This window comes from Gorilla gorilla, chromosome 15 (assembly GCF_029281585.2).
Source record: "Gorilla gorilla gorilla isolate KB3781 chromosome 15, NHGRI_mGorGor1-v2.1_pri, whole genome shotgun sequence".
Classification (NCBI taxonomy): Eukaryota; Metazoa; Chordata; class Mammalia; order Primates; family Hominidae; genus Gorilla; species Gorilla gorilla.
Window position 1 is genome coordinate 90,536,417 of NC_073239.2, and position 16,419 is coordinate 90,552,835.

General features: G+C 41.4%; 1 protein-coding gene across 1 annotated transcript in view; it reads left to right on the forward strand.

The window, feature by feature from the left end:
* Nucleotides 1-16,080, forward strand: part of DNAL1 (dynein axonemal light chain 1) — a 49,980-nt gene extending 33,900 nt beyond the window's left edge. The window contains exons 6-8 of the mRNA XM_019009859.3: nucleotides 7,276-7,402; nucleotides 9,390-9,530; nucleotides 15,907-16,080. Of these exons, the coding sequence (XP_018865404.1) occupies nucleotides 7,276-7,402; nucleotides 9,390-9,530; nucleotides 15,907-15,947 (309 nt within the window). The 3' untranslated portion in view covers nucleotides 15,948-16,080. The remainder of the gene's footprint in view (nucleotides 1-7,275; nucleotides 7,403-9,389; nucleotides 9,531-15,906) is intronic.
* The last annotated feature ends 339 nt before the right edge of the window (nucleotides 16,081-16,419 follow it).

The following is a 16,419-nucleotide window of genomic DNA, read 5'->3' on the forward strand; positions in this document are numbered from 1 at the left end:
AATTTCAGCTTCAATATCATGCTGCTTTAATTTTCTTTAACTTTAGAATTTATTTTGATATCAAGAAAAATCCTCTCTCCTTTTTCAAAATATTTATGGGCATTTACTCTTCAGAGAAACTTGAGAATCATTTTATCAAATTATCTTAATATATCTTGCAAATTATTCCACTTCAGCACATACAGGTAAGTTCCACCTTGTTTTCCTCAATGCATAGTATTAATATATTTAGCTAGGCCACGGCTGACAGACACTTGGGTTGTTGCAATCTTTTGTACAAGCTGTGTTGCTCCACCATCTTTGTCCATGTATGAAAAAACTCCTAAATATTACATTTGTGAATTGATTTGGAGAGAAGTTATAGCTTTATAATAATGAATCTTATGAGAAGATGTATTCATATTTTTTATGTCCTTCAGTAGAATTCCATAGTTTTAATTCCTATAAGACCTTGTATATTTCATGTATAAAGATTTATTTCTGTGTAATTCTTAAATTGACACATTATAATTGTACTTATTCATGGGGTACAGTACGATGTTTTGATACATATATATACGTTGTGTAATGATCAAACCAAGGTGATTAGCATATCAATCACTCAAACACTTATTATTTATTTATAGTGAGAACATTAAAAATCTTCTCTTCTAGCTATTTTGAAATACAGTCATGCATCACATAATGACTGGGATATATTCTGAGAAATGCAACATTAGGCAATCTTGTTGTTGTGTGAACATCATAGAGTGTGCTTACACAAACCTAGATGGTATAGCCTACTACATACATAGGCTATATGGTTTAGCCTATTGCTCCTAGGCCACAAACCTGCTCAGCATATCACTGTACTGAGTGCTGCAGGCAGTTGGAACACAATGGTAAGTATTTGTATATCTAAACATAGAAAAAGTACAGTAAAAATACAGTGTAAAATATAAGAAATGATACAGGTGTATAGAGCATTTATCATAAATAGAGCTTGCAGGACTGCAAGTTTTTCTGGATGAGTCAGTGAGTGAGTGATGAGTGAATGTGAAGGCCTAGGACATTACCGTACACAACTGTAGATTTGTTGTTGTTGTTGTTATTTGTTGTTGTTGGGTTTGTTGTTTTTTTGCTTTTTTTTTTTTTTGAGATGGAGTCTCACTCTGTCACTGAGGCTGGAGTGCAGTGGCACCCTGTCGGCTCACTGCAACCTCCGTCTCCTGGGTTCAAGCAATTCTCTTGCCTCAGCCTCCTGAATAGCTGGGATTACAGGAGCCTACCACCATGCCCGGCTAGTTTTTATATTTTTTACTAGAGATGGGGTTTCACCATGTTGGCCAGGCTGGTCTCAAACTCCTGACCTCAGGTAATCCGCCCGCCTCGGCCTCCCAAAGTGCTGGGATTACAGGCATGAGCCACCGCACCTGGTCCGCAACTGTAGATTTTATAAAACACTGTACACAGGCTACACTTAATTTATAAACAATGTTTTAGCTGGGCACAGTGGCTCACATCTGTAATGCCAGCACTTGAGGAGGCTGAGGCGGTGGGATCACTTAAGGCCAGTAGTTGGAATCAAGCATGGACAACATAGCGAGACCCCATCTCTACCAAAAAAAAAAAAAAAAAAAAAATATATATATATATATATATATATATATATATTAGTTGGGTGTGGTGATACACACTGTAGTCCTAGGTATCAGGAAACTGAGGATTGCTTGAGCCCAGGAGTTAGAGTTTGCAGTGAGCTCTGATCACACCACTGCACTCCAGCCTGGACAACAGAGCAAGACGCTGCCTCTAAATAAATGAATAAATAAATAAAAATAATATGTTTAGCTGGGCATGGTGGCTCACGCCTGTAATCCCAGCACTTTGGGAGACTGACGCAGGTGGATCACCTCAGGTTGGGAGTTCGAGATCAGCCTGACCAACATGGAGAAACCCCATCTCTACTGAAAATACAAAATTAGCCAGGCGTGGTGGTGCATGCCTATAATTCCAGTTACTTGGAAGGCTGAGGCAGGAGAATCACTTGAACCTGGGAGGCAGAGGTTGCAGTGAGCCGAGATCGCACCTTTGTACTCCAGCCTGGGCAACAAGAGCAAAACTCTGTCTCAAAAATAATAATATTAATATGTTTTTATTTCTTCAATAAGAAATTAACCTTAGCTTACTGTAACTTTTTTTTTTTTTTTTTGAGATGGAGTCTCGCTCTGTTGCCCAGGCTAGAGTGCAGTGGCTCAATCTCAGTTCACTGCAACCTCTGCCTCCCAGGTTCAAGTGATTCTCCTGCCTCAGCCTCCCGAGTAGCTGGGATCACAGGTGCTCACCACCATGCCTGACTAATTTTTTTTTTTTTTTTGTATTTTTAGTACAGATAGGGTTTCACTGTGTTGGCTAGGCTAATCTCGAACTCCTGGCCTCAAGTGATCTGCCTGCCTTGGCCTCCCAAAGTGCTGGGATTACAGGCATGAGCCACTGCGCCCGGCCAACTTTTTTAATTTTAAAAACTTTTCAATATTTTTTTTAACTTTTTGACTTTTTTGTAATAACAGCTGGAAACACATTGTATAGCAGTATAAAAATATTTTCTTTATTTCATTATTCTATAAGCTTTCTATAAGCTTTTTTCTATCTTTAAATTTTTAAATCTTTTTTACACATTTTTGTTAAAAATGAAGACACAAACACATACATTAGCCTAGGCCTACCCAGAGTCAATATCACTGTCTTCCACCTCCACATCTTGTCCCACTGGAAAGTCTTCAGGGGCAGTAACACACATGGAGCCACCATTTCGTATGACAACAGTGCCTTCTTTCTAGAATACCTCCTTAAGGACCTGCCTGAGGCTGTTTTACAGTTAGCTTTTTTTTTTTTTTTTTTTTAGTTGGAGTTTCGCTCTTGTTGCCCAGGCCAGAGTGCAATGGCACAATCTCGGCTCACCGCAACCTCCACCTCCTGGGTTCAAGCGATTCTTCTGCCTCAGCCTTCCGAGTAGCTGGGATTACAGGCGTGCACCACCACGCCCAGCTAATGTATTTTTAGTAGAGACAGGGTTTCTCCATGTTGGTCAGGCTGGTCTCAAACTCCCTACCTTAGGTGATCCGCCTGCCTCGGCCTCCCAAAGTGCTGGGATTACAGGCGTGAGCCACCGCGCCCAGCCTACAGTTAGCTTTTTTTAATAAGTAGAAGGGGTATATCTTAAATAACTATAAAAAGTATAGTAAACACATAAACCAGTAATATTGTCATTTACTATCATTATTATGTATTATACATAAGTGTATGTGTTATGCGTGTGTATGGCTGGTGGCTCAGTAGGTTTGTTTACACTAGTATCACCACAAACTTGAATGCCTTGTGCTACCACATTATGACTGCTGGGATATCACTAGGCAATAGGAAGTTTTCAGCCCTATTATAATCTTATGGGACCACCATTGTATATAGAGTCAATCATTGATTGAAATGTTATGCATTGCATGACTGTATACATTATTGTTAACTATAGTTAACCTGCTGTGCAATAGAACACCAGAGCTTATTCTCCTACATAATTGTAACTTGGTACTCATTTACCAACTTATTCCCATCCTCCCCTCAGCCCCCCACCCCCCTCTCCAGTCTCTGGTAACTACTGTTCTGCTCTCTACTTCCATGAGATCAGCTTTATTTATTTATTTATTTATTTATTTATTTATTATTATTATTATTATTATTATTATTCTTTTGAGAATAACAAGTTCACTCTTGTTACCCAGGCTGGAGTGCCATGGTGTGATCTCGGCTCACTGCAACCTCCACCTTCCAGGTTCAAGCGATTCTCTTGCCTCTTCCTCCCAGGTAGCTGGGATTACAGGTGCCCACCACCACACCTGGCTAATTTTATATGTTTAGTAGAGACGGGGTTTCACCATGTTGGTCAGGCTGGTCTCAAACTCCTGGCCTCAAGTGATCCACCTACCTCGGCCTCCCAAAGTGCTGGGATTACAGGCGTGAGCCACCGCACCTGGCCGAGATCAACTTTTTTAGATTCCACATATGAGTGAGATCATGCAGTGTCATTCTGTGTCTGATGTGTCACTTAACATAATGTTCTCCAGGTTCATTCACATTGTAACAAATGACAGGATTTCATGCTTTTTTATGGCTGAATAGTATTCCATTGTGTGATATACCATATTTTCTTTATACATTCATTTATTATTGGACACTTAGGTTGATTCCATATTTTGGCTATTGTGAATAGTGCTGCAGTAAACATGGGAGTGCTGATAGCTATCTCTTCGACATACTGTTTTCATTTCTTTTGGCTATATACCCTGTAGTGAGATTGCTGAATCATATGGTAGTTCTATTTTTAATTTCCTGGGTAATTTATAGTTTTTGTTGCTATGATGCATTTCTCTTTAACACCCTTCTTGTTTATATTAAATAATATAAAAGCCATTTATTTTTGTATACTTAACATGTAATCAACTACCCACCAACAATTCTTAACTGTTTATAAATCACATCCCCACAACAATTTTCAAGCAACATTGTGTTACCTGGATTCATTACTTTATACAGAGCAATAATAATCATCATCATCCTCATTACATATAGTCTAAAATAGAGGTCAGCTGGGCATGGTGGCTCACGCCTATAGTCCTAGCACTTTGGGAGGTCGAGGCAGGATTGCTTGAGGCCAGGAGTTTGAGACCAGCCTAGACAACATAGTGAGACTCTTGTCTCTACAAAAAAAATTTTTTTTTAATTAGCCAAGCATGGTGGCACGTGCCTGTTCTAACTACTCAGGGGGCTGAGGCAGGAGGATGACTTGAGCCCAGGAGTTCAAGGCTGCAGTGACCTGATTGTGCCCTGTACTGCAGCCTGGGTAGCAGATCGAGACTCTGTCTCTAAACTAAAAAACAAATTAAAAAAATAGATTTTATGGCATTTCATAAAGCTCTCCCACTTCTGTAACCTCCAACATGATATTATTTACAGAGTAGACATTTACGTTTTTGTTTTCAATACTTACAATGGTTTGTTGACCTTAAAAAATCATAAATTTTAATAGCTGAGAGGAACCTTAAAGAACTTGTCCAACTTCCTCATTTTTTCCAATGTTTTTTATGGTGGTGAAATATACATAACATAAAGTTTACCATCTAAAGCATTTTTAAGTGTATAGTTCAGTGGTAGTAAGTAGACTTGCACAACCATCACCATCCATCTCCAGAACTCTCTTCATCTTGTGCGTCTGAACCTCTGTAAGCATACAGTAGCTTCCTACTGCCTCTTCCCTGATCCCTGGCACCCACCATTCCACTTTCTGTCTTTACGAATTTAACTACTCTAGGTATTTCATATAAGTAGTATCATACAGCATTTATCTTTTTGTGACTGGCTTATTTAACTTAGCGTAATATCCTCAAGTTTCATCCATGTTGTAGCGTGTGTCAGAATTTCCTTTCTGCTTAATTTTTTTTTTTTTTTTTTTTTTTTGAGACTGAGTCTCACTGCATCGCTGAGGCTGGAGTGCAGTTGCGCAATTTTGGCTCGTTCCAACCTCTACCTCCCAGGTTCAAGTGATTCTTCTGCCTCAGCCGCCAAAGTAGCTGGGACTACAGGCATGTGCCACCATGCCCGGCTAATTTTTTTATATTTTTATTAGAGATGGGATTTCACCATGTTGGCCAGGCTGGTCTCAAACTCCTGACCTAAGGTGAGCCGCCCGCCTTGGCTTCCCAAAGTATTGGGATTACAGATGTGAGCCACTGCACCCAGCCCGTTCCTGCTTAATGTTAAATGATATTCTATTACGGTATGTATATACCATATTTTGTTTATCCGTTTGTCTATCCGTGGACACTTGGGTCACGTCCATCTTTTGGCTATTGTGAATTTGCTACTGTGAACATGGGTGTACCAATATCTCGAGATCCCACTTTCATTTCTTCTGAATATGTGCCCCGAAGTGGAATGGCTGGATCCCCTGTTAAGTGATATCAATTATCATGTGATAACTAATTTTTTAAGGAACGGCCAAATTGTTTTCCATAGCAGCTGCACCATTTTACTTCCCTGCCAACCGTGTACAAGGTTCCAATTTCTCCACATCCTCACTAATACTTACTATTTTCTGTGATTTTGATAGTAGCTATCCTAATGGGTATGAGATGGTATTTCATTGCGCCAGTCTCCTCATTTTACAGAGTAAGAAACTGAGGGGAGAAATGGCTTGTTTACATGCAGAAGCTGACCAGTTTGCTAAATGACTGTTCAGTTATTGTCCAATTCTCGAAAGAGTCAGCTTATTTAATGACAGATTTCACTGAATTGATTCACTCAAACTTTGCCAGGTTTTCCTCATTGATATTCACTAGACTGCTTCACAAAAATCTTGTCTTTATTATCTACTTAACAAATACTTACGGGAAATTGTATTATTGGCTGGGCACAGTGGCTCATGCCTTAATCCCAGCACTTTGGGAGGCCGAGGCGGGCAGATCCCTTGAGTCCAGGAGTTCAAGACCAGCCTGGACAACATCCCTACAAAACCCATCTCTACCAAAAAGACAAAAATTAGCCAGATGTGGTAGTGTGCACCTGTAGTCCCAGCTACTAGGGAGGCTGAGGTGAGAGGATTGCTTGAGCCCGGGGGAGGTTTTGGCTGCAGTTAGCTGTGAGTGTGACACTGCACCCCAGTCTGGGTGACAGAGTGAGACCCTGTCTCCAAACAAAACAAAAAACAACTTTTTTATGTTTGAAAATTATCATAATAAATGTTGGAGAAGACCCTGAATTTTAGACCTAGCTCTATTATTTAATAGTGTGTTCTTAGAAAAAGCCCTTAATCCCTCTGTAATAGAAATCAAATAACCTGCCTTATCAGCTTTAAAGCAGATGTTCTAAGGACCAAATAATATACTCTATAGGAATGTAATTTGAAAACCATACCGTTAATGAACGTGATAAGATAGTGCCATTATTTCCCCTCTTGGTGATTTCAGTAGCTATTCTTAGTAACGTATTATGTTTTGTGATTTTTTTTTTTTAATGGAGCAGTCAGAGAAGGAAGAGTTCAGATTAGTTTGAAGAAGGGAATGGAATGTTCTACTTAGCTCCCTCAATGAGAAAAAAAAAACTCCCACACAACTACTAGCTCTTCTACAAGTAGACAGGCAGGGTCTAAGTTCACTTTGGAAGCCATTATGTATATCTTTATAAAGAAGAAGACAGAAAGAAAAGCTTAAACATAAACATAAATCAAATTTTGTTCTTTTTCAGGAGGCAGTAGGGGACACATTAGAAGAACTGTGGATCTCCTACAATTTTATTGAGAAGTTGAAAGGGATCCACGTAATGAAGAAATTGAAGATTCTCTACATGTCTAATAACCTGGTAAAAGACTGGGGTAAGCTGAGAGTGGCCCTTTGCTAACCTTCTACCGCCTGTTTATAGAAAATAGTCCGAGAGGGAAAAGATGCAAAACGAGAACGTTTATTTCTAAGCACAGAGAGAAAGTGGGAACATTTATGGCTAAGCTCAGAGAGAAACAGCAATAGGAGTTTCTAAATTTTAAATGCTTAACATTTATATTTAAATATTTACTTAGGATGGGCCGGGCGCGGTGGCTCACGCCTGTAATCCCAGAACTTTGGGAGGCTGAGGCGGGTGGATCACGAGGTCAGGAGATCGAGACCATCCTGGCTAACACGGTGAAACCCCGTCTCTACTAAAAATACAAAAAAATTAGCCGGGCGTTGTGGCGGGCGCCTGTAGTCCCAGCTACTCGGGAGGCTGAGGCAGGAAAATGGCGTGAACCCGGGAGGCGGAGCTTGCAGTGAGCCAAGATCGCGCCGCTGCACTCCAGCCAGGGCAGCACAGCAAGACTCCGTCTCAAATACCTAACGTTAAATGACGACTTAATGGGTACAGCATACCAACATGGCACATGTATACATACGTAACAAACCTGCACGTTGTACACATGTGCCCTGAAACTTAAAGTATAATAAAAATAAAAAAGAAAAAAGTGAAAGAACTTGAAAAAAAAAATTAGGATGAATATAATCTGATAGGTCCTGGTCCTATTAATCATGAAAAAAATTTAAGCTATTATCCAAAGGCTGAAGTAATCAGTTTAAATTTAATACTTCATAGGTAGAAGGCTTATTTGATATCTATGTTACTTTGCTTTTTTATTGTATATAATTCATTCAGTTATATGTGATGAACTATACCAGTCTCTTTGGATACATAGTTGAATAGGACATTATCCCTGCCCTCAAGAAGTTCACAGCTTAGTGGGGAAAATTAGTTTGTAAGCTGATAATTATAAAACTGTGTGATAAGAGGCCAGGCGCAGTGGCTCTTGCTTGTAATCCCAACAATTAGGGAGGCCAAGGCGGGCAGATCACCTGAGGTCAGGAGTTTGAGACTAGCCTGGCCAACATAGCAAAACCCAAAATTTTTTTTGTAAAAATACAAAAATACAAAAACATAGCCAGGTGTGGTGGTACATGCCTGTAGTCCAAGCTACTTGGGAGGCTGAGGCATGAGAGTTGCTTTAACCCAGGAGACAGAGGTTGCAGCGAGTGGAGATGAAGCCATTGCACTCCAGCCTGGGTGACAGAAGGAGACTCTTTCTCAAAACAAAAAAAAAAGCAAAACTGTGTGATAAATTCTGCAATACAGATTTGAATGAGTTGTTTTAAGAATTCAAAGATGAGGGAATGGGTACAGACAAAGGCAGGTTAGCTTAACCTACACTGATGCAGCACAGCATGAAGAAGACCTGTCACTGGAGAGTGATTTGTTCTTTTTGACTTTGAATCTCATCTCGTCTTATTTCATCCTTATGCTAGCATTTAAAGTAGAGAGGTATGTCTTCTTTTTCCCTCCCATCCTGTACTGTCTTCTGAGAATGACTTTATATGGTATAACTTTCCTAGCTTCCTTCAAAATCTTAAACAACTGATTGTCATGAATAGTCACAAACTGAGGGTTAATGATATTGGAATTTAATCCCCAAAATTGTAACAGTAAAACTTGCTGTTTTTTTTGTTTTTTTTTTTTGAGACAGAGTCTTGCTCTGTCGCTCAATCTGGAGTGCATTGGTGCAATCTCGGCTCACTGCAACCTCCGTCTCCCAGGTTCAAGCAGTTCTCCTGCCTCAGCCTCCTGAGTAGCTGGGACTACAGGTGCCCACCACCATGCCTGGCTTATTTTTGTATTTTTAGTAGAGATGGGGTTTCACTGTGTTAGCCAGGATGGTCTCGATCTCCTGACCTCGTGATCCGCCTGCCTTGTCCTCCCAAAGTTCTGGGATTACAGGCGTGAACCACCACACCCGGCCAAAACTTGCTGTTTTAATATGGAAAATATTCTTTTACTTGTAGCTGAGTTTGTGAAGCTGGCAGAACTGCCATGCCTCGAAGACCTGGTGTTTGTAGGCAATCCCTTGGAAGAGAAACATTCTGCTGAGAATAACTGGATTGAAGAAGCAACCAAGAGAGTGCCCAAACTGAAAAAGCTGGATGGTGAGTGATTCTGAGCTGGCTTAGACATATCTTCTAGGCATAAAAATGGAATTTGTGGCATGGAATCATGAAGAGGAGAAAAACTAAAGAAAAAATACCTCTGATCTTCCAGGTCATTTCTATCTATGTAAAATTGAATGGTCTAGGTTTGAGCCAAGGTGAGATGAAAAACTGCTAGGATATTTAGACTGGTACAAGATTCTCCCTAGACCAAAAGCTTATAAGAATTCTAGCTAGGGCTGGCCGGGCATGGGTGGCTCACGCCTGTAATCCTAGCACTTTGGGAGGCTGAGGTGGGTGGATCACCGAAGGTCAGGAGTCTGAGACCAGCCTGGCCAACATGGTGAAACCCCATCTCTACTAAAAATATAAAAATTAGCCAGACGTGGTGGCGGGCACCTGTAATCCCAGCTACTCAGGAGGCTGAGGCAGGAGAATCACTTGAACTCGGCAGGCGGAGGTTGCGGTGAGCTGAGATTGTGCCATTGCACTCCAGCCTGGGCAAAAAAGAGTGAAATTCTGTCTCAAAAAAAAAAGAAAAGAAAGCTAGGCCTTATAAATCTACATGGAGCCAGTCACAGTGGCACGTTTCTGTAGTCCCAAGCTATTCAATGAGGCAAGAAGATTGCTTGAGGTCAGGAGTTTGAGACCAGCCTTCGCAATATAGCGAGAAAAACCCTGTATTTATTTTTTAAAAATTGTATATTTATTTTTTCCTGATATAAATTTCCTTCTGCTATGTTGGATTAAAGCTGGAATTATTCAGGGTTTGGTGCTGAGCCTCCTCCTTTTCTCACTCTTCCCTGTATCACAAAGAGGTCACCCATGCAAGCAGTAAGAGAGAAGGATCCTGGCCAGGTGCGGTGGCTCACGCCTGTAATCCTAGCACTTTGGGAGGCCAAGGCGGGCAGATCACCTGAGGTTGGGAGTTCGAGACCAGCCTGACCAACATGGAGAAACCCCATCTCTACTAAAAATACAAAATTAGCCGGATGTGGTGGTGCATGCCTGTAACCCCATCTACTCGGGAGGCTGAGGCAGGAGAATCGCTTGAATCCGGGAGGCGGAGGTTGTGGTGAGCCATGATTGTGCCACTACACTCCAGCCTAGGCAACAAGAGCGAAACTCCATCTCAAAAAAAAAAAAAAAGAGAGAAGGATCCTGACTTCCAGACAACATAAAGTTCCATGTCTGTCTACTATCTACTTGTACTTTTATGTAAAAGAAAAATAAACTTCTAGCTCATTTAAGCAAGTTAAAAAAAGAAAGAAAGTTAGGCTTATTCTCAAGTCAGAAAGGTAACACAAAGGTCACAAATTTTGATCAGAATCAAAAATTATTCTGATTCTGCAGAATAATCAGAAATACATGGTAAGCAGTTGCTTTTTTACAATTGGATCAAAATTGTGGTATTCTCTCTGTTTCTCCCCTCATCCCCAGTCTTAGTTTCCCAATATCTTAAGATCAGTGTCAGCATCAGTAGATAACCCTAATTAACTGAGTCAAGTCCCAGCTCCTCCACTTAATAGTTTGTGAAATTGTGCTAATTAATTAATCTCACCAAACCTTGTTCATTTGTAATCTAAAAACTGGAGATGATAATAGTATCATTAGTAATCATTTCAGAACATATATCAGAGTATTATTATGAGGATTAAATGAAATAATCTATGTGAAACACTGAACACATAGAGATAATCTACGCTAAACGTTGTGCTTAACATAAAGTAAGTATTCAAAATATATGTTATTAGCTGGGTGTGGTGGCTCACACCTGTAATCCTAGCACTTTGGGAGGCCGAGGTGGGAGGATCACTTGAGGTCAGGAGTTCGAGACCAGCCTGGCCAACATGGTGAAATCCCGTCTCTAGTAAAAATACAAAATTAGCTGGACCTGGTGGTGGGTGCCTGTAATCTCAGTTACTCAGGAGGCTAAGGCAGGAGAATTGCTTGAACCTGGGAGGCGGTGGTTGCAGTGAGCCAAGATGATGCCACTGCACTCCAGCCTGGGCAACAGAGCGAGACTCTGTCTCAGAAACAAAATAAAGAGTTACAATTATTTTAGATTTTAACTCAATCCCAAAATGCAAGTGTATAAGAAATATTTCAATATAAATCGACCTCATTTTGACTTTGAACACTACCTCCCCAATTCAATTCAGCTGGGCTGTTAAGAAATTCAGTCTGTCATTCTTTGTTTTAGAGTCTGGCTCTGTTGCCCAGGCTGGAATACAATGGCGCAATCTTGGCTCACTGCAACCTCCGCCTCCTGGGTTCAAGCGATTCTCCTGCCTCAGCCTCCCAAGTAGCTGGAACTACAGGCGCACGCCACCACCCCCAGCTAATTTTTGTATTTTTAGTAGAGATGGGGTTTCACCATGTTGGCCAGGATGGTTTTGATCTCTTGACCTCGTGATCCGCCCGCCTCGGCCTCCTAAAGTGCTGGGATTATAGGCGTGAGCCACTGTGCCCAGACTTTTTTTTTTTTTTGAGACAGAGCCTTGCTCTGTCACCCAGGCTAGAGTGCAGTGGCACCATCTCAACTCACTGCAAGCTCCGCCTCCCAAGTTCAAGTGGTTCTTCTGCCTCAGCCTCCTGATTTCAAATCATTTGTCTTTACTTCCTTCAGGGTTGTACGTAGAAAGCGAACCTCTTCCCTTAAGAATAAAATAGAGGCCGGGTGTAGTGGCTCATGCGTGTAATCCCAGCACTTTGGGAGGCCGAGGTGGGTGGATCACCTGAGGTGAGGAGTTTGAGACCAGCCTGGCCCACCTGGTGAAACCCTGTCTCTACTAAAAATACAAAAATTAGCTGCGTGTGGTGGCAGGCGCCTATAATCCCAGCTACTTGGGAGACTGAGGCAGGAGAATCACTTGAACCCAGGAGGCAGAGGTTGCAGTGAGCTGAGATTGTGCCACTGCACAGGCGGTTCGAGACCAGCCTGACCAACATGGAGAAACCCCATCTCTACTAAAAATATAAAATTAGCCAGGCATGGTGGCACATGCCTGTAATCCCAGCTATTCGGGAGGCTGGGGCAGGAGAATCGCTTGAACCCAGGAGGTGGAGGTTGCAGTGAGCCGAAGGAAAAAAAAAAAAAAAAGAATAAAATAGAACCACCAATGTAGAACTTGAATAGACAAAGCTACATTATGGCCTTTTGTACCATGTATTGACTTCATGTCAATCTGAACAGCCCCTAGAAGAACACCTTAGTCTATTCTAAACCAGTGGGATAGACCAGAACAGAGATGGCCACAGCTGCAAACTTGCCCGTTTTTGTTTCTCTTCTGTTGCTCATAAGCAAAACTGAGGGATTTTTTTTTTTTTTTTTTTGAATCGGAGTCTCACGCTGTCACCCAGGCTGGAGTGCAGTGGCGCGATCTCAGCTCGCTGCAGCCTCCACCTCCCAGATTCGAGCAGTTCTCTGCCTCAGCCTCCTGAAGAGCTGGGATTACAGGCGTCCGCCACCACGCCCGGCTAATTTTTGTATTTTTAGTAGAGATGGGGTCTTATCATCTTGGCCAGGCTGGTCTTCAACTCCTGACCTCGTGATCCACCCACCTCAGCCTCCCTAAGTGCTGGAATTACAAGTGTGAGCCACCGCGCCCAGCCTAAAGCTGAGGGATGTTAAAAATCTAAAATTAAAAAACGGACAATACCAAATGCTAGTGAGGATGTGAAGCAACTCTTATACCCTGTAGGATGGTAATGTAACTTGGTATAACCACTTTGGGAAATTGGCGTTATCTACAAAAGCTCTACACATACATTCCTTGTGACCCAGCAATTTCCCTCCTAACTACATACCCCAAAGAAAAGGGTGTGAATGTTTACCAAAAGACACGTATGAGGATGTTCATAGTAGCAGTATATTAATAGCTAAAAATTATAAACTACTTAAATGTTCACGAACAATAGAATACATAGATAAAATATGGCATAGTCATACAATGGAATATTAAACAGCAGTAAAAATGAATGAATTACAATTTTACACAACATGGATGAATCATACAAACATAATGTTGAATAAAAGAAGCCAGACACAGGGTACATACTATATCATTCCTGTGGTCCTATTTGGGAGGCTGAGGCAGGAAGATTGCTTGAGTCTGGGAGTTTGAGGCTGTAATGAGCTGTGATCACACCCCTGCACTCCAGCCTGGGTAACAGAGCAAGACCTTGTCTTTAAAAAGACAAACAAAAAACAAGGAAAATAAGCTATGGTGTTAGATATTAGGATAGAATATATCTTTTGTGGGTATAGTGACTGGCAGGTGGCCTGAGGCAGTTTTGGGGGTTCTGATAATCTTTTCTTTCTTAAATCTGGGTGCCGGTAACTAGTTTGTGTTCACTTTATGAACATTTATCAATCTGTACGTTATAATTTGTACACTTTGTATGTTGCGCGTCAACAAAAAGTTCACTTGTCCCACAAACAAATGCTCAGGGGTGTACAGAGAGGTCAAACTATGCTCACTGCCGTAAAGAGCATGTCCCTCTTGGAAGGCATCACTGAGGAAGAGAGGTACTGGGGTTTGTTCTTCATGAAGGGTAGGGTTTAGATGGGAGGAGAGTTGAGGACATTACAAAATGAAGGAACTTTAAGCTGGGCACGGTGGCATGCACCTGTAGATCCAGCTACTTGGGAGGCTGAGGCATGAAGATCCTTTGAGCCCAGGAGTTCAAGTCCAGCCTGGGCAACATAGCAAGCCCTGTCTATAAATAAATAAATAAATAAATAAATAAATAAATAAATAAATAAATAAATAGTCTTCAGAGAAGAGAAGAGAAAAGGGAAAGAAAAATGAAGGAACTTTGTTAACCAGTAGGCCAGAGGTAAAAGTGTGCAAGATGAGTTTGGGAGACAATGAACTGATCAGGTTAGCTGGAGTGCAGGGTAAATGGCTGAAGAGTTAAGACTGAATACTCAGCTGGGGTCAGACTGGCTTCAAATGCTAAAGCTCAGATGGGTGGCCGTTGGCCCAGTGAGAGCCAGAGATGTGCTTTGTTTCCTCTACAGTGATTTTTTTTTCAGTGTATCCCCAGTGTTCAGCAATTGGGGGAGGTCATATAAAATGACAATTAGAGGAGTTCAGATTCTTGGCAGTACTGTGATTACACATTTTATTGTGGGAAATGAGGAATATTTCTTTATGCTTAACATAGAAAGCTTTTTTTTTTTTTTTGAGATGGAGTCTTGCTCTGTCGCCCAGGCTGGAGTGCAATGGCATGATCTTGGTTCACTGCAACCTCCACCTCCCGGGTTCAAGCGATTCTCCTGCCTCAGCCTTCTGAGTAGATGGGATTACAGGCATGCGCCACAACAGCCAGCCAATTTTGTATTTTTAGTAGAGATGGGGTTTCACCATGTTCGCCAGGCTGGTCTTGAACCCCTGACTTCAAGCGATCCACCCGCCTCGGCCTCCCAAAGTGGTGGGATTACAGGCGTGAGCCACCGCGCCTGGCCCATAGAAAGCTTTTAACATGTACAGAACTTACTTTATTTTTCTACTTGGTACTTGTTGGCTTTTTTTTTTTTTTTTGAGACAGGGTCTTACTCTGCCACCCAGGCTGGAGTGCAGTGGCATAATTACAGCTCACCATAGCCTGGACATCCCAGGCTCAAGTGATCCTCCCACCTCAGCCTCCAAAGTAGCTGAAGACTACAGGCTCACACCACCATGCCTGGCTAGTTTTTTTTATTTTTTGTAGAGATGGGGTCTTGCTATGTTGCCCAGGCTGGTCTCCAATTCCTAGGCTTAAGCGCTTCTCTTATCTGGCCTCCCAAAGTGCTGGAATTAGAGGCAGTGAGTCACCATGCCTGGCCATAGGCATTTTTATTTGCGATTTGTCAGTTAGGGGGCTTAATATTCGTAAGTATGTATACTAAACCATTTGAGAATTCTCCTGAGAAGCTTTTCAGATAATTTGAAATTAAAGAGATTATTTTGTGAAATTATTTTTATTACGGCACACTTAATAGTATCTCAGAGCTTCTCAGGTTTTTCTTTTTTCTGAGATGGAGTTTTGCTCTTGTCACCCAGGCTGGAGTGCAATGGTATAATCTTGGCTCACTGCAACCTCTGCCTCCTGGGTTCAAGCGATTCTCCTGCCTCAGCCTCCCAAGTAACTGGGATTACAACCGCCCGCCACCATGCCCAGCTAATTTTTGTATTTTTATAGAGACGGGGTTTCACCATGTTGGCCAGGATGGTCTTGAACTCCTGACCTCAGGTGATCCACCCGCCTCAGCCTCCCAAAGTGCTGGGATTACAGGCGTGAGCCACCGTGCCCGGCCAGAAAATATTTTCATCTAGAATTTTAGCAATTTTTTGAGAATAACCAGTAATAATTTTCTTTTTCATTTTAGGTACTCCAGTAATTAAAGGGGATGAGGAAGAAGACAACTAATGCCACGCTTTCCACTGTGTGTTAACTTATTTAAATGTCATAAGAACAATAGATAAATTTTATATAATTGTCTATTTTAAAGATTCTGTATGGGACAAAAGTTTCTTAAGATAAAACAGATCACTCATTCTCATCTTTTTTTTTTCCTTTAACTTATTCAGTGTTTCTCCCCAAAACTGGTAATGCCAACCTTATATATCCTATTCCTCTTTTTAGAAACCACAAATTTTCAATTTTTGTCTTCAGTCTCAGTTACCTACTGTGTAGCCCCATCTACTAAAACAAAACCTTTGTAGACCAGTCATTTTTAATAACAAAGGAACAAATGTTTTTTTCAGTTTGTTCATTTTTTTTAGGTTAGACATTTTAAAAGATGTACATTTGAAAATTTAGAACATTTTTCCTGAAGGTCTGTCTCTGTACAATTCAGAAGCACAGGTATGTCATGCCTTTAGCTCAGAAGGCAGCATGG